The 19,011-nt window shown below is 42.5% G+C and overlaps 1 protein-coding gene across 1 annotated transcript in view; it reads right to left on the bottom strand.

The window, feature by feature from the left end:
- The window catches only part of prkcz (protein kinase C, zeta), a 151,832-nt gene extending 133,113 nt beyond the window's left edge, over positions 1-18,719 (bottom strand). Inside the window, exon 1 of the mRNA XM_055930865.1 lies at positions 18,428-18,719. Within this exon, the coding sequence (XP_055786840.1) occupies positions 18,428-18,498 (71 nt within the window). The 5' untranslated portion in view covers positions 18,499-18,719. The remainder of the gene's footprint in view (positions 1-18,427) is intronic.
- Between the last annotated feature and the right edge of the window lie 292 nt (positions 18,720-19,011).

Here is a 19,011-nt window from a genome sequence, read left to right as displayed (position 1 = left end):
TGTCCGGGCCTCTGGCAGTCTCTATGGGGGTGTCACAGGGTTCAATTCTTGGGCCGACTCTCTTCTCTGTATACATCAATGATGTCGCTCTTGCTGCTGGTGAGTCTCTGATCCACCTCTACGCAGACGACACCATTCTGTATACTTCCGGCCCTTCTTTGGACACTGTGTTAACAACCCTCCAGACGAGCTTCAATGCCATACAACTCTCCTTCTGTGGCCTCCAACTGCTCTTAAATACAAGTAAAACTAAATGCATGCTCTTCAACCGATCGCTGCCTGCACCTGCCCGCCCGTCCAGCATCACTACTCTGGACGGTTCTGACTTTGAATATGTGGACAACTACAAATACCTAAGTGTCTGGTTAGACTGTAAACTCTCCTTCCAGACTCACATCACACATCTCCAATCCAAAGTTAAATCTAGAATTGGCTTCCTATTTCGCAACAAAGCATCCTTCACTCATGCTGCCAAACATACCCTCGTAAAACTGACCATCCTACCGATCCTCGACTTTGGCGATGTCATTTACAAAATAGCCTCCAATACCCTACTCAATAAATTGGATGCAGTCTATCACAGTGCCATCCGTTTTGTCACCAAAGCCCCATACACTACCCACCATTGCGACCTATATGCTCCCATTGGTTGGCCCTCGCTTCATACTCGTCGCCAAACCCAATGGCTCCAGGTCATCTACAAGACCCTGCAAGGTAAAGTCCCCCTTATCTCAGCTCACTGGTCACCATAGCAGCACCCACCTGTACCACGCGCTCCAGCAGGTATATCTCTCTGGTCAATTCCTCCTTTGGCCGCCTCTCCATCCAGTTCTCTGCTGCCAATGACCGGAACGAACTACAAAAATCTCTGAAACTGGAAACACTTATCTCCCTCACTAGTTTTATGCACCAGCTGTCAGAGCAGCTCACAGATTACTGCACCTGTACATAGCCCATCTATAATTTAGCCCAAACAACTGCCTCTTCCCCTACTGTATTTAATTATTTATTTTGCTCCTTTGCACCCCATTATTTCTGTTTCTACTTTCCACATTCTTCCACTGCAAATCTACCATTTCACTGTTTTACTTGCTATATTGTATTTACGTGATCTCAACAAAACAACTTTTTTTTCATGTCGTGATCATGAGATAATTTGTGATCTCGACAAAATTAGGATTTTATTTATTTATTGATGTGTCCTCTCTGGACTCCTCTAGGTTAGCCTAATTATAAGTGGATTGCAAATCCAGCTAACATTCATTGGCATGTGGTGAGCAGACCATTCATTATAACTCTAATGTTTCTCAGCTATTGATGTGGACACCCGTGATTGTTCTTTGTTTATGACTCCAGTCAATAGCAGGGCTGGGCTCCAAACACTTAAGAGACACACCCTCGTCCACTTACCCTGGCCTTATGCCCTTGAGGGAATCCCCGTCGCCATTTTGGAGGGTGGTCCAAATGATTAGCCAAGCTAGGGAAGTTTGCAACGTAAGCCCCTCAGCCCTCGTTTTCAGTCGGCTTTGTGAGTGTATAATTATGTTCCCTCCGGGCCTGAAACTCCCCATGATTCAATTCGAGACAATCCGCTTAGAAAAGTCCGCGAAAACTTAAAAACAACATCAATGGAGAAGTCAACATACATGTGTAGGTAAAAACAAATGCAAATAAGTAAGACATTTTGCTACTACGTAAAAAGTAAATATGTTTTTGTTTAGTTATCTTTTGGAAATTGTAGAAATAAAACATTTCCCTTCTTCAGAAGTTCCAGCTAGGCAGGCTAACGTTAGTTGGATAATTAATTTGCTAGCTATCATACAGTAGGCGTATATGAATCATTATATATTTAATATAAGTAGACATGCACTCATAATTGACTGTAGCGCATATAAAGCACCCACAAGCTACCGGTGGCTGAAAACACAATCATCACGAGATGAACGAGTGACGAATTTCCGGCCAAGGGTGGTCCATTTAAAAATCATTCCTTCCTCCCTCGCTCCTTGCCCTGCAAGTGTATACTCGTCAGACGTCATCAGAAGTGTCCACTTAATTTGAGGGCTGAGGGGATAGGGTGCATCTTTTAAGTGTTTGGACCGTAGCCCAGGACTGCTCAGGAGCCTTGTGGTTTGAGTGTCCGTCCTGCGATTTGAAGGCTGGGAGGTCGATCTCCGGCCGAGTCGGTGCGTCTCTGCTTGGCATTCAGCATTAAGGAGATAGACTAGCGTCCTGTTCAGTGGGTGTGTTTGTACATCAAGCTGCCTCACGCTACAGAAATATGAGATCGGCTCATTGGAGCCGTTCCGGCTCGCACAATGTAAACGTCTTTAGCATCCACTGAGTACTACACATACAATCCATTATTACTAATGCGGTATCTTTCCATATTGCATTTTATTATGATTTGAACTCGTGCCATTAGAACCACCTTCACCTGTCTGTCAATGACCCTGTAATACAGTGTGTGTGTTCATATTCAACATCAAGCGTCATTAGGCCAACCTAACCCCCCACTGTCTGAACCAGTTACTGTTGACAACACACAACCCCTATTCAGGATCATTCTAAGATCAGGTCCCCCCTGTCCATAATCTTCCTCATTCTGAATTGAAAGGCAAAACTGATCCTAGATCAGCCCTCTTACTCCCCTCAATAAATATGGGCAATGATCTAGTTCAGTAATTATATTTTCAGAAGATCATTTTTGGGTAGCCAGTGTTCAAATCATATAGTTGGTATTTGACCGGTTGTGGTGTGGTTTTTGGGGGTTGTTTTGTGACTCTGACTCCTCTGGGGAGGGAGACAGGAACAGCTTGGGCCTCAGCAGCAGGCACGACTCCAGTTCCCCTCACAGGGCACATCCTCTGCCAACATGGCACTCCTCCCACACTGCACCAGCAAACACACTCTCTTGTACACACGGACACACGTATACACACATATACACACACACACGCTCGCTACACAGAGACACAGACACACGTGTAAGCAAGCACGCACAAACCGTACAATACATGCATACATACGCAGATGGTTAGATGTGCATGCTGACAATGGAACATATACTGTATCAATTGTGTGGAACTGTAGAATTCAAAATGCTGCTTATATAAATGCTAATCAACTGTAGCCCAATATGGCTTGATGGTGGGTCCCACCTTATCTTGGCTTTAACCTCAGAACCTGGAACCAAATCTTGCACACGCTAAATAAATAGTTCCACATCTGTCACGAGAGATTATTTAAGCATACAAAAATGTAAAATACAATCAAGTCAATATGTCAACAATAGAAAATTCTAAACTCAATTATTTGTAGGTGGACTTCACATTTGACCTTGTCAGCATTTTCACTTTGACCTATTTTTTTGTAGCAGAAACAGCAGACACTGCTCAAGGTGATTAAAGCCCCCATGCAGTTTAAACAAAATGTGTCTATTAAATCACTGTATATATACACACAGTGCATTTGGAAAGTATTCAGACCCCTCGACTTTTCCACATGTTCTTAAGTTACAGCCTTTTTTAAATCTTTTTTTTAAATCAATCTACACACAATACCCCATAATGACAAAGTAAAAACAGGTTTTTAGACATTAACAAATCTATTAAAAATAAAACAGATATACCTTATTTACATAAGTATTCAGACCCTTTGCTATGAGACTCAAAATTGAGCTCAGGTGCATCCTGTTTCCATTTATCATCCTTGAGATGTTTCTACAGCTTGATTAGAGTCCACCTGTGGGAAATTCAATTGATTGGACATGATTTGAAAAAGGCACACACCTGTGTAAGGTCCCACAGTTGACAGTGCACGTCAGAGCAAAAACCAAGCCATGAGGTCGAAGGAATTGTTCGTAGTTCTCCGAGACAGGATTGTGTCAAGGCACAGATCTGGGGAAGGGTACCAAAACATTTATGCAGCGTTGAAGATCCCCAAGAAAACAGTGGCCTCCATCATTTTTAAATGGAAGAAGTTTGGAACCACCCAGACTCTTCCTAGAGCTGGCCACCTGGCCAAACTGAGCAATCAGGGGAGAAGGGCCTTGGTCAGGGAGGTGGCCAAGAACCCGATGGTCACTCTGACAGAGCTCTAGAGTTGCTCTGTGGAGATGGGAGAATCTTCGAGAAGGACAACCATCTCTGCAGCACTCCACCAATCAGGCCTTTATGCTAGAGTGGCCAGACGGAGGCCACTCTTCAGTAAAAAGCTGAGGATATGACAGCAACGCTTGGTCAAAAGGTACCTAAAGACTCTCAAACCATGAGAAAGAAGATTCTATGGTCTGATGAAACCAAAATTGAACTCTTTGGACTGAATGCCAAGCGTCACGTCTGGAAGAAACCTGGCACCATCGCTACGGTGAAGCATGGTGGTGGCAGCATCATGCTGTGGGGATGTTTTTCAGCAGCAGGGACTGGGAGACTCGTCAGGATCGAGGAAAGATGAACGGCGCAAAGTACAGAGAGATCCTTGATGAAAACCTGCTCAGGACCTCAGACTGGGGCGAAGGTTCACCTAACAGGACAATGACACTAAGCACACAGCCAAGACAACGCAGGAGTGGCTTCAGGACAAGTCTCAATGTCCTTGAGTGGCCCAGCCAGAGCCCAGACTTGAACCCGATCGAACATCTCTGGAGGACCCGAAAATAGCTGTGCAGTGCAAAATAGCTGTGCAATAGCTCCCCATCCACCCTGGCAGAGCTTGAGAGGATCTGCAGAGAAGAATGGGAGAAACTCCCCAAAATACAGGTGTGCCAAGCTTGTAGCGTCATACACAAGAAAACTCAAGGCTGTAATAGCTGCCAAAGGTGCTACAACAAAGTACTGGAGTAAAGGGTCTGAATAATTATGTAAATTAATATTTCCACTTGTTTCTTTTGCAAAAGTTTATAAAAAGCTGTTTTTGCTTTGTCATTACGGGGTATTATTTCAATGTCTTCATTCAGACTCAATCATAGACACTCTTACTGACAATTGTGGCTGCTTTGTATGATGTATTGTTGTATTGTCTTAACCTTTGTGTTGTTGACTTTGCCCAATGCTTGTACCATGTTTTTGTGCTGCTCCCATGTCATGTGTTGCTACCATGCTGTGTTGTCATGTGTTGCTGCCATGCTGTGTTGTCATGTGTTGCTGCCATGCTGTGTTGTCATGTGTTGCTGCCATGCTGTGTTGTCATGTGTTGCTGCCATGCTGTGTTGTCATGTGTTGCTACCATGCTGTGTTGTCATGTGTTGCTGCCATGCTGTGTTGTCATGTGTTGCTGCCATGCTGTGTTGTCATGTGTTGCTACCATGCTGTGTTGTCATGTGTTGCTGCCATGCTGTGTTGTCATGTGTTGCTACCATGCTGTGTTGTCATGTGTTGCTACCATGCTGTGTTGTCATGTGTTGCTGCCATGCTGTGTTGTCATGTGTTGCTGCCATGCTGTGTTGTCATGTGTTGCTACCATGCTGTGTTGTCATGTGTTGCTGCCATGCTGTGTTGTCATGTGTTGCTGCCATGCTGTGTTGTCATGTGTTGCTGCCATGCTGTGTTGTCATGTGTTGCTACCATGCTGTGTTGTCATGTGTTGCTGCCATGCTGTGTTGTCATGTGTTGCTACCATGCTGTGTTGTCATGTGTTGCTACCATGCTGTGTTGTCATGTGTTGCTGCCATGCTGTGTTGTCATGTGTTGCGCCATGCTGTGTTGTCATGTGTTGCTACCATGCTGTGTTGTCATGTGTTGCTGCCATGCTGTGTTGTCATGTGTTGCTACCATGCTGTGTTGTCATGTGTTGCTACCATGCTGTGTTGTCATGTGTTGCTAACATGCTGTGTTGTCATGTGTTGCTGCCATGCTGTGTTGTCATGTGTTGCTACCATGCTGTGTTGTCATGTGTTGCTACCTTGTTGTGTCTTAAGTCTCTATGTAGTGTTGTGTCTCTTTTGTTGTGATGGTGTGTTTTGTCCTATATTTATATTGTATTTATCTTTTTAAAGCCCAGGCCCCCGTCCCCGCAGGAGGCCTTTTGGTAGGCCGTCATTGTAAATAAGAATTTGTTCTTAACTGACTTGCCTAATTAAATAAAAGTATTGTGTGTAGATCCAGAAAAAAAACTATTTTATCCATTTTAGAGTAAGGCTTTAACAAGTCAAGGGGTCTGAATACTTTGTGTGGGCATGGGGATACGAATGTGAAATATTTTCATACAGCCCTGATTGGCTGATAGACTTGTCTAAAGCCCTCCCCCTTATCCCTTAAAAGAAAAACGTGACAAACTTCCAGAGGTGTGAAGGATACTTTGTTTTGTCATCAAAACAAAAAAGGCATACAGCACGCATCTTAACTTGCTATATCACTGAATTGTTTTCAATAAATCATCAGAAGATGCAGGACCAGAACAGCCTTCTCGCATGGTGGACCATCCTGGCCTATACCCTGTCTATTCATTGCAGAATGCCATGATCATCTGCTGAGCAGATTATAGGCCTCTGCATCTCAGAAGCCTAACATGGCAAGTAATACTTCACTAGCTGTGTTAGGCCTCTGAGACGCAGAGGCCCGTGATATAATCTTCAGCGTCATCAAAGTCCAAATGATCATTTTGCAAAATAGACTGATACTGGAGATGACTCATTCTAAAAAATTGAAATAAATTAACACTCTTGAATTATATCATTTGGAATGTTTGTTGCTGAAAGTAAATAAAGGAATGAGACTGCAACGTAAGGTTGTCTTGCTTCATAAATTCTTGTCAGTTATTACATAACATCCAGATCATAAACAAGGTTATAATGAAAGTCAAAATCATGGCATGTAAGTATCTTTTCAAGTTATTGTTTTACAACTCAAGCTCTGGAAGGTATAACGCACAGTAAAAGGAACTTCTATTCTGATCCTTACAAAATAAGGAACACGTGTTTTAGTGAATGATTTTTATTTTTTTTTACTCTGGAATTTTCTGTGATCAGACACTTTCTTATCCATATGGTAAATTAAACATATCTGGACCAAAACAAAAAAACAGAAACCATTGAGTCTTAAATGTGATGAGGAAATAAATACACAAGTAATATAATATTAATAAAACAATACATTTATTGAAAGATGAACATAAGGGGAATACATTGTCTCATTCAAAGATGAACACAAAAGTGCAAGTTACCTCACTATCATAATCATAAAATCATACACAACTACCTGCCCTCACATTCACACCTGGATTGTAGTGGATTGTATGTGTGCCATTCAGTGGGTGAATTGGCAAGACAAATTGTTTTTATGGAGTATGATAGTAGGTACGTATATACTGAGTATAACAAACATTAGAAACACTAATGTTTTTGCCCTCAGAACGGCCTCAATTTGTCGAGGCATGGACTCTACAAGGTGTCGAAAGCGTTCCACAGGGATGCTGGCTCATGTTGACTCCAATGCTTCCCACAGTGGTGTCAAGTTGGCTGGATGTCCTTTCGGTGGTGGACCATTCTTGATACACACGGGAAACTGTTGAGAGTGAAAACCCAGCAGCGTCGCAGTTCTTCACATAAACCGGTGTGCCTGGCACCTACTACCATACCCCGTTCAAAAGGTACTTCATTTATTTGTCTTGCCCATTCACCCTCTGAATGGCACATATACAATCCATGTCTCAATTGTCTCAAAGCTTAAGAATCCTTCTTTAACCTGTCTCCTCCCCTTCTTCTACACTGATTGAAGTGGATTTAACAAGTGACATCAATAAGGGATCATAGCTTTCACCTGGATTCACCTGGTCAGTCTGTCATGGAAAGATATACTCAGTGTATAGCCAATGCCTATGTATCAACTGCTATGGTAACATGGCATGACAACTATCCTACATTAACAGTTAACAAGACAGCATAACAAGACCAGGCTAGATCATTTCTATGACCTGCACCACCAGCTTGGTATGTACAATAGCCACCTCCACCAGAATCAACCTCGGACGGTTACGAGGGAACAAGTGCAGCTGCTTCGTTGCCAGTCGATGTTCACCCGTCTGTCCCGTGTGTGTTTGTGTCTCACACATCGTCCTCTTCTTCACAAAGTAGCTCCTCATCAAAAGCCTCCTCCTCCTCCAAGAAGTCCATGACCTCATGGTCCTCATCCTGCAGCTCCTCATCAGCGATGACCCTTCAGCACGAAATACAGGGGATCATGAATGGAGGGGAATTGTGTAGCTACAGGTTATCAACCTTCTGCAAGGTGACAAAGTTACATTTTACAATCCTAAAGTTATAATCCGAACATTTGAGAAAACATGTAACAACTTCCTATCCGACGGTCCAAAACTTAAAAACGTAAATAATATGATCATGTATGCCCGTAGCAAAGTCAAACCAGCTAGACCGCTAGCCTAAGCTTTCATTAGTCATATGATGTATCATAAAGGTTATACATTCATTCTTGCATTCAACAGCCAGAAGGCAAATTATTTTTTAGGAATCATATCACAGATAAACATACACCTATTGAGAGATCTAGCCATGTAAACGCAGCAAAAAAAAGAAACGTCCTTTTTCAGGACCCCTGTCCTTCAAAGTCAATTCGTAAAAATCCAAATAACTTCACAGATCTTCATTGTAAAGGGTTTAAACACTGTTTCCCATGCTTGTTCATTGAACCATAAACAATTCATGAACATGCATCTGTGGAGCGTTCGTTAAGACACTAACAGCTTACAGACGGTAGGCAATTAAGGTCACAGTTATGAAAACTTAGGACACGAAAGAGGCCTTTCTACTGACTCTGAAAAACACCAAAAGAAAGATGCCTAGGGTCCCTGCTCATCTGTGTGAATGTGCCGTAGGCATGCTGCTAGGAGGCATGAGGACTGCAGATGTGGCCAGGGCAATAAATTGCAATGTCCGTACTGTGAGATGCCTAAGACAGCGCTACAGGGAGACAGGACAGACAGCTGACCGTCCTCACAGTGGCAGACCACGTGTAACAACACCTGCACAGGATCGGTACATCCGAACATCACACCTGCGGGACAGGTACAGGATGCAACAACAACTTCCCGAGTTACACCAGGAATTGCCAATCTGTCCATCAGTGCTCAGACTGTCCGCAATAGGCTGAGAGAAGCAGGACTGAGGGCTTGTAGGCCTGTTGTAAGGCAGATCCTCACCAGACATCACCGGCAACAACCTCGCCTCTGGGCACAAACCAACTGTCGCTGAACCAGACAGGACTGGCAAAAAGTGCTCTTCATAGACGAGTCACAGTTGTCTCACCAGGGGTGATGGTCGGATTCGCGTTTATTGTCAAAGGAATGAGCGTTACACTGAGGCCTGTACTCTGGAGCGGGATCGATTTGGAGGTGGAGGGTCCGTCATTGTCTGGGGCAGTGTGTCACAGCATCATCAGACTGAGCTCGTTGTCATTGCAGGCAATCTCAACGCTGTGCATTACAGGGAAGACATCCTCCTCCCTCATGTGGTACCCTTCCTGCAGACTCATCCTGACATGACCCGCCAGCATGACAATACCACCAGCAATACTGCTCGTTCTGTGCGTGATTTCCTTCAAGACAGGAATGTCAGTGTTCTGCCGTGGCCAGCGAAGAGCCCGGATCTCAATCCCATTGAGCACGTCAGGGACCTGTTGGATTGGAGGGTGAGGGCTATGGCCATTCCCCCCAGAAATGTCCGGGAACTTGCAGGTGCCTTGTTGGAAGAGTGGGGTAATATCTCACAGCAATAACTGGCAAATCTGGTGCAGTCCAATAGGAGGAGATGCACTGCAGTACTTAATGCAGCTGGTGGCCACACCAGATACTGACTGTTACTTTTGACCCCCCCTCCCCCCCCTTTGTTCAGGGACACACTATTCCATTTCTGTTAGTCACATGTCTGTGGAACTTGCTCAGTTTATGTCTCAGTTGTTGAATCTTATGTTCATACATATATTTACACGTGTTAAGTTTGCTGAAAAGAAAAACGCAGTTGACAGTGAGAGGATGTTTATTTTTTTGCTGAGTTTAGATAGCTAGTAGCTACTAAGCCAATCACAAGCCAGTTTGTTTTGGCTCAAATACCTGATGGCAAGTACACTTCAATTTGTCAATTTCAGCATGTTATTTGGTACAGTCAAAGAAAACAAATCAAGTAGCCTACCTTGGTTCGTTTTGGGTAACTGACTGACTGCAGTTTGAACAGCAGACAGTTTGGCTCCCCCGTTTGTTTGTGAGCTATCAGTACCTTTATGTTTGCTAGCTAGCTAACCCATTCATAGACGTTAACTACCTTTAGCGCCTATTGACGACAGTATCTTCTGGCAGGGGGAGTTTTGTAAAGAGCCCCAGCACTCATTCTGAATGTTAAAACGCATCGCTTACGGTAAGGTTATGAAAACATACGGAATGTATCTTTCACATCAGCGAGAAATAATACATTTTTAAAAACTCAAGGTTAATTTACTAAACACCTTTATAGGGCTATTAGGGCTCTCACACAGCCATATGTCCATGTTACTGCGCTTGTTTACGGAAAACAGACTAAGACAGAGGCGTACCTGCGCTAATTAGCTATCTCCAAACACCTGTGTGTAAATGGAAGACAGACACTACAAACGTGTTGTCACTAAAACAGTACTGTCGGCTGCAACTGTGTTAAAACAGTAAGTGTATATTTTTACATTGTTTTTATGTGACATAAAAGTAGAGGACTTTGTTTCTAGAACCATAGCGTAATTGAGAATCGGTTCACGTTTACACATTTAGATGGAGTATTTGGTTGTTTTAGCTGCCAGGCTCTAAAAATAACATGTAAGGTCCTTGGACTATAAGGAGTAACTTTAGGCTCCTTTAGTTCATTATTGAGCTAGCTAGCTAAGTTAGGTAGCTAACATTACACTATAGTGGCCTGAATACAATGACATTGCTAAAGTAAGCAAATAATTAGTAGGAAAAACCTGTCATCATTATGTTGTAAAATTTACTTTGCTAGCTAATGGCAACATTGCCATCTATCTAAAGTAACGTAAACTCGTACATCGCCTTGGTCCGTACAATTGCCCTTATTTTAGCGCCCCAAAAACGTAACACTTCCAGATCAACTGTAATGTCAATACCATTGTAAAGCACAATTTCTCCCCTTTCCAACATTATCAATTACATGACCTAAACACTGCCCGTTTCTGCATAATTCAAGCAGGCAATAAGCCCCGTCGGGTACTTTTAAAAATGGCGGGTGGGGAAGCGAAACTAATGCGTGGTAGTGAGAAGGAGAGAGGTTGTGTGGGAAAATTGCTTTTTTTCACTCGATCTGTCCAACTTATCACCTTATCGCCTCTAAAATGTAAATAAAACACTATAAAGAGTTTATATAATGTGTCATTACATACCTATTTGGAGGTTTGTGTCGAATTTGAATCGGGTTTTTAGGGCGGTGCTAAAGTGATCTTAGAAGTAAACAGCGGCTTTGAGAATGATCGCATGCAATGATGACGCGGAAAATGACTAGGTATCCCCCCCTTACCCCCGTCACTGTCCATTTCTTGTTTTTAAACGATGAGAGAAGTGCTACACCTGGTGGAGAGAGAATGTAAGACAGAAATAGTTGCTTTATGCGTGCTGTACGTTACGACATGACACGATGTAACGGAGGGTCCATCTTTTCAACTTTTCTCCAATACTATAGAGCCATTACCATGTCGATCAACGCTTGAATAGAAACCTAGTTCCCACCCCCGATTTTGAAGTGAACACAGTCGCTACAGTCCCATTAGTTTTCTCTGTAGCCTCGTTTGAATGTTGCGGTTGCGCACATTTGTACGGAATGGGGTGAGTTTACGTTACGTCTAAAATAGCTGATGTTAACTAGCTAGCTACAATCTGGTCCTCCTGTCCCCTCAATCTTAGCTAGCTAGCTACATTTTTACTGTGAATACATTTTCTGGCGACATCACAATGACAAAAAGGTTTTACTGCTAATTATTCGCCTCCTTTATTAATATCATGTTTCTCAAATTCAATTTAAATAATTGCATTGAGTAGTAGAATGTTCATTCAGACATCGGCCCTGAAGATAACTTTCAAAAGAATATTGTGCAAAGCGTGAAACCCATGACTAGCATGTCCTTTACTTTTGATAATAGAAAAATAACTATCTAGACACTTACTTCATGAATGGTTGCTGCTGCCGGTTTCAAACTCCATGAGGCACAACCTTGATGGAGCTGCTGTGAAATCCACGTAAGTACCCGCTGACTAAAGTTAGTATGCATGCATCGCGTACACACGCTTGCTTATGACCGAAGGCACTTGTACAAGACGGAAGAAGTACATGGACGCAATGCATGCATATCAACTGAAGTCAGCAAGTGTTTACATGGTTTTTGCGCATGAGCCTGGTGATAGAAATTTTTACTTTAGTACCGGCGCTCTGAAAAGTCGGGTAAACAATACTTTCCTGTGGTTATTCAGTCTCATATTTCGACCATCTGAAGGACCAACACCACGGACAACCAGTCCAGTAGAGTAAGTTCAACATTGTAGCTTGTAAGGAACATTAAGATTTTGCAGTCATTAGTTTCAGGCTGTATATACCAATGAATAGTGTATTACAGCCTGATTAATCAGACTAGGACCACACATGTCTGACATAAATACAGTTGAAGTCGGAAGTTTACACAACCTAAGTGTTTCAACCACTCCACAAATTTCTAGTTAACAAACTATAGTTTTGGCAAGTCATCTACTTTGTGCATGACAAGTAATTTTTCCAACAATTGTTTACAGACAGATTATTTCACTGTATCACAATTCCAGTGTGTCAGAAGTTTACATACACTAAGTCGACTGTGCCTTTTAAACAGCTTGGAAAATTCCAGAAAATTATGTCATGGCTTTAGAAGCTTCTGATAGGCTAATTGACATCATTCGAGTCAATTGGAGGTGTACCTGTGGAGGTATTTCAAGGCCTGCCTTCAAACTCAGTGCCTCTTTGCTTGACATCATGGGAAAATCAAAAGAAAATCAGCCAAGGCCTCAGAAAAAAAATTGTAGACCACCACAAGTCTGGTTCATCCTTGGGAGCAATTTCCAAATGCCTGAAGGTACCATGTTCATCTGTACAAACAATAGTACACAACTATAAACACCATGGGACCACACGGCTGTCATAACGCTCAGGAAGGAGACGCGTTCTGCCTCCTGGAGATGAACGGACTTTGGTGCGAAAAGTGCAAATCAATCCCAGAACAACAGCAAAGTTCCTTGTGAAGATGCTGGAGGAAACAGGTACAAAAGTATCTATATCCACAGTAAAACGAGTCCTATATCGACATAACCTGAAAGGCCGCTCAGCAAGGAAGAATCCACTGCTCCAAAACCGTCATAAAAAAAGCCAGACTACGGTTTGCAACTGCACATGGGGACAAAGATTTTACTTTTTGGAGACATGTCCTCTGGTCTGATGAAACAAAAATAGAACTGTTTGGCCATAATGACCATCATTGTGTTGAGGAAAAAGGGGGACGCTTGCAAGCCGAAGAACACCATCCCAACCGTGAAGCACGGGGGTGGCAGCATCATGTTGTGGGGGTGCTTTGCTTCAGGGGGGACTGGTGCACTTCACAAAATAGATGACATCATTTGGTAGGAACACTATGTGGATATATTGAAGCAACATCAAGACATCAGTCAGGAAGTTAACGCTTGGTCGCAAATGGGTCTTCCAAATCGACAATGACCTCAAGCATACTTCCAAAGTTGTGGCAAAATGGCTTAAGGACAACAAAGTCAAGGTATTGGAGTGGCCATCACAAAACCCTGACCTCAATCCTATAGAAAATGTGTGGGTGGAACTGAAAAAGCGTGTGCGAGCAAGGAGGCCTACAAACCTGACTCAGTTACACCAGCTGTCAGGAGAAATGGGCCAAAATTCCCCCCACTTATTGGGGGAAGTTTAACCCAAGTTAAACAATTTAAACGCAATGTTACCAAATACTAATTGAGTGTTTGTAAACTTCTGGCCCACGGGGAATGTGATGAAATAAATCATTCTCTACTTTTATTCTGACATTTCATTCTTAAAATAAAGTGGTGATCCTAACTGACTTAAGACAGGGAATTTTTACTAGGATTAAATGTCAGAAATTGTGAAAAACTGAGTTTAAATGTATTTGGGTAAGGTGTATGTAAACTTCCGACTTCAACTGTAGCTCCCAACAAACTCTGGCTGAGTCCATTGTTTCAAACTGCCTTGTTGAAATGTCCATTTAGTTTGAACACAAGGGCAACATCCCTTTTGCTACTGTTAGTTCCAGTTTATGAGCTTCAGATTTGTGACCACAACAATTGTACAAGTATGTTTTAGGCCGGGTGTGGCAGCGACGCTAATAGCATTAACATGTGCAGGTGAGAAGCAGGTCTCGAACACACTTCTGCACAGTTTGCTGAGCATTCACTCAAGGGCGTTCTACACAGGGGTTCCTATTCATAAGAACATAGGCCTAGTAGTTATCAAGATGACTCTGCCTCATCTCTCCATCAAAAGGCAGTTCTGTGAACTGTTCTCCCTGACACTAAACAATTTAGCCGACTTTCTCAAGGGCATTACACCCTCATATTCCTACCTAATGTCCTGCTTAAAACAATTCACCGGCAGCTCGAGACTCATTATTGAAAGGTGTATCCTCACTGGAGAAATTCCATTAGACCCATATCGTGTCTCAGGCATGTAATTAATAAACTAGCAATTTATCAGAGAGTAAACAAACCTATTCAGATCCTAATACCATGTAAGAACTGGACGGATACAGTTGTGGGTACTTCATGATATTTAACCATTAACGGTTTGATTCATCAAAGTAATGGCTTTGATGGAATGTCCTTTGCCCCATGTAAACCCTTCCCTGGGGACCGTTCTTCAACGCAACTTCATAAGGGCACTTTGTTTTAATTGAACATGTATAGTGTGCAGGATAATTGGGTGAGAATCAAACGCTTAAAAAAGTCACAGCATGAACCTATGCATGAAGAGATTCCCAAAAGCCTGGCAATGAGCAGGGTGTAAAATGATTCACTATGACAAATCAAAGCCCTGCGAATCTCTGAGTGTATGTAGAGGCTCACAGCATGTCTCTGTGTCACTCAGACCCCATCTCAGACAGCTCAGGAGCTCCACTACACACCAGGGTCCACTGAGTAAAAGGCATATTTCACCTGAAATTAAAGTTTGCCAGACTTGTTCCATACCTTAAATGTGGTCTAAGTCAAGCTGAACCCATATACCACACCATCTGTGGTTGTAGTCCCCATATGCATTAGGAGACCTTTACAATCTCCAAACTGGAATGAAAGATATCTATTTACATAGTGGCTTACATGGTCCCCATCTTCCCTACTCATTTTGACTTCAGTGTGAACTATCCCTTTAAGGAGAACTAATATGGCTACTCATAACAGGTTGCTAGGCAACTGAAAGGATTAGGCTGTCTGTGAGCCGACACTCAGCCCACCGGGGCCATACAATATTACCTCCCCCACCCCTTTTAAATACATTAAGAATTGGGAATTACCAATGCATCCGGAGAGCTCAGAAAGAGGGTTGACTCAATTCTGGATATTGAAATACTACCTCAGTCAACTCCCCCACATAAGCACAGACTGCATCATATCCATTGCATAACTAGAAACTGTCGATCTGTAATCTTCAAAATTTGAACAGTACTTCCTACCTGTGCATGCATGCATGCACACTTCTTTATTCAAGTTCATTTGGGTTTGTAAAGTTGATGTTATACAAAAAGTAAACATTAAATACAATGAGCAAAAGAAAGGAAGGGCTATGCAAAACAACATAGCATTCAGTCCGAGAAATAAGTTATTCGATTCAATATTCAGTCTGTGCACTGTTCCGACCATTTCAACACACCGCAGGTCTGGTTAATAAGCTAAATGGGTAATGTTACGTTACTATATAAAACCAGCCCGCTTGCCTAGACCATACAGGGACACTGCCATCTTCCCTGCCTCTCTTCTTGAAACAATGATTTGTTTAGAGCAGGGAGGGACCTCCAGAGCCTAATCAAGGAGGCTGACATTTTGTATTCAAAAACGGCTTATCAAAGGTCAGAGTATATCCTGAGCTTGGCTTGACTCCCATCCGCTGTAGTGACTGATCAGGATTCTGTCATTTATGGTTGGCAAAACATTGAGGGAACGTCCTCATCACAAGGTAGCAGCCCGTCAATAACACTCAAGTCACATCCATTCAAATTGGGAAGGGATTGGTCCATTTCATTTCGATCACTTTTTGACCGCAACCCTTTTGATTTGAACAAAACTTTCCATACATATTTCCCATGGTAGAAGTGGTCAGAAAGTGCCTTTTTGGACCTGAATGCCAAAACATTCAGGAGATATAGGTGCTCAAAGTTGATACATTTTGCATACCCCACCATATGTAACAGTATAACTTTAAACCGTCCCCTCGCCCCGACACGGGCGCGAACCAGGGACCCTCTGCACACATCGACAACAGTCACCCACGAAGCAGCGTTACCCATCGCTCCACAAAAGCCACGGCCCTTGCTAAGCAAGGGGCAACACTACTTAAGTCTCAGAGCAAGTGACGTAACTGATTGAAATGCTACTAGCGCGTACCCGCTAACTAGCTAGCCATTTCACATCCGTTACACATACATACTCTGGACGGTTCTGACTTAGAATATGTGGACAACTACAAATAGCTAGGTGTCTGGTTAACTCTTTACCTGATGCATTTGCACACACACCCTTGTCACTGTCCCATATCTCCTTTCCCATTGACATTTATGATAAACATTGTCGATGGGACCAAGTGCTAAGGCTTTATGAAGCCATTATAAACCTAAATAGATGCTCCAGAAATCATTGCAAATGTCATATGAATGCTATATAAAGTGTGACAAGTTTATGCTACTTTTGACAAAGCATCGGATATAAGGACCTTTTATGCCACCCTTTATAAGTTGCAATTCGTGCGCCCATCCCAAAATTGCCTTCGAGCTACCTAAATGGCCCAAGGCTATAATGACAATTTAGACTGTTATTTCATTCACAACATTGCTTTTCCATCTGTGACAGTCAGTGTATAGCAGTTTTGAACATGTAGCATAGGCTATCAGTGTTTGGGAGGCTACTCTGAAAATATAGTTTACAAAGCTAAACAATTACTTCACACGGGAAGAAGTTGAGCTACACTACAGCTACACTAAAGTTACCCTTATAAGTATCAACACTGACTGCTTGTTTTGTCACGAACTGAAATTAGGCAAACTATTAGAATTTTAGAAACCAGGTCTGTAATGGGGATGGTTTGGGGAATTATTTAAACTAGGCAAGTGAGTTAAGAACAAATTCTTATTTACAATGAAGGCCTACCCCGGCCAAACCCTAACCCGGGCGACGCTGGGCCAATTGTGCACCGCCCTACGGGACTCCCAATCACGACCGGTTGTGATACAGCCTGGAATTGAACCAGGGTCTGTAGTGACACCTCTAGCACTGAGACACAGTGCCTTAGACTGTTGCGCCACTCGGGAGGCCACCTCAGAAATTTAACGAGGATCCTATGGAGTTATAATGATGAATTTAGCCTTAAAATACTTTTGTGAAACCGGACCCAGGTCTATTGATTTCGTATTGAAGACTGTAAACCACCTGTGGAATGTTTAAAGTTTTAATTCCCCATTCACAGCAGGTTCAGTAGTCCAGCAGAACACTTTAGTTTATAGTGTTGGAGTAATTAACTAGTTCAACTTGTAATTTAATTACATTTTACAATTGTTTGTGGTAGTTGAACTAAATTCAAATATTGTTATTGTTTTAATGTTGCATTTGATAACGCTCGTAATCTAACGCCTGCCTAGACTCGTAGAATCGCAACATTTTTTGCCCTCCCGCAACACTTTATAACCAGAAGACTAACGCTAAACAGAATCACATGGTTTATCTGCACCTCTGTAACCACGGATAACTTCAGAACAAAGTTGACTACAAATAAAGTTGCAAGTGATACAATCGACGTATACAATTTTAAACCGAGTTGAACGCATTCAAATAAGTACAGCAAACTGTAGGCCTATTTAAATGATAGAAATACATTTCATGTTCAATCGATGAAGTTGTTTTTTGCTACTTGTAGGCTGTCTAATTTGTTTCAATATATTTAATTGTGATTTAGCGCATTATTACAGGGTAAGCGTTAGAATAAGCCGCATCAATATTTACAGCTGTAGGCGATATCTTTCTAGGAGTTGATCCGTCGTCAGTATTGTGGAATAATTTAAAGGTAAGATTTGAAAGGAGAACGCTGATCCGAGAGCAGCGTTGCCTTTCTTTCGATCCTATGTTACGAATACAATCGAGTGACGGGTCGAGCCTCGAGGACAGAACCGACTTAACAAACACTCACCCGCTGTAGTGCGCTTTAATTTTCACGTACTCCGAGCCCAGGTCCATCATGGATCCGTAACTTGAATGCATTGTAATCCAGGATATAAACTACCAGGCAACTAAACAAACCTGTATCAACAGGCCTCACTTGAAGATAAAAGTTTCCATGGCACATTTGGGATTTACCAATCGATAACTACCAGGTTACGGCGGTGTGTCATGCATGAACTATCCTACTGACTGGCATGCATGGAATTCTCACGTAACATTTAAGATTCGTCATTCTGGACTCGAGCGTTTCCGATGATTGTGTTCGCTATGGTTACCGCCGGTACTGAGCGGAGAAAGCAGGGCTGACTGGCCTGGTCCAAAACACCTGTTGATGATTTAGGAGTAAAATATTCCAATTATTTGGGCCATATATAGGCTTTATGAAATTACTGCTTCAAATTCAGGAAATGCACACATTTATTCTAAGCACTCGAGTTGAAATTTGTGACTTCTGACATTGTTCTTCATTAGCCAAAATGAAACGTAAAAACAATGTGGCTTCTAGATTGAGCTGTTCGTAATCCACAATCAGAACGCTACAACTTGTTGCAG

The sequence above is a fragment of the Salvelinus fontinalis genome, chromosome 8 (genome assembly GCF_029448725.1).
Source record: "Salvelinus fontinalis isolate EN_2023a chromosome 8, ASM2944872v1, whole genome shotgun sequence".
In the NCBI taxonomy this organism is placed as follows: domain Eukaryota; kingdom Metazoa; phylum Chordata; class Actinopteri; order Salmoniformes; family Salmonidae; genus Salvelinus; species Salvelinus fontinalis.
This window is presented reverse-complemented; position numbering and strand designations above follow the sequence as displayed.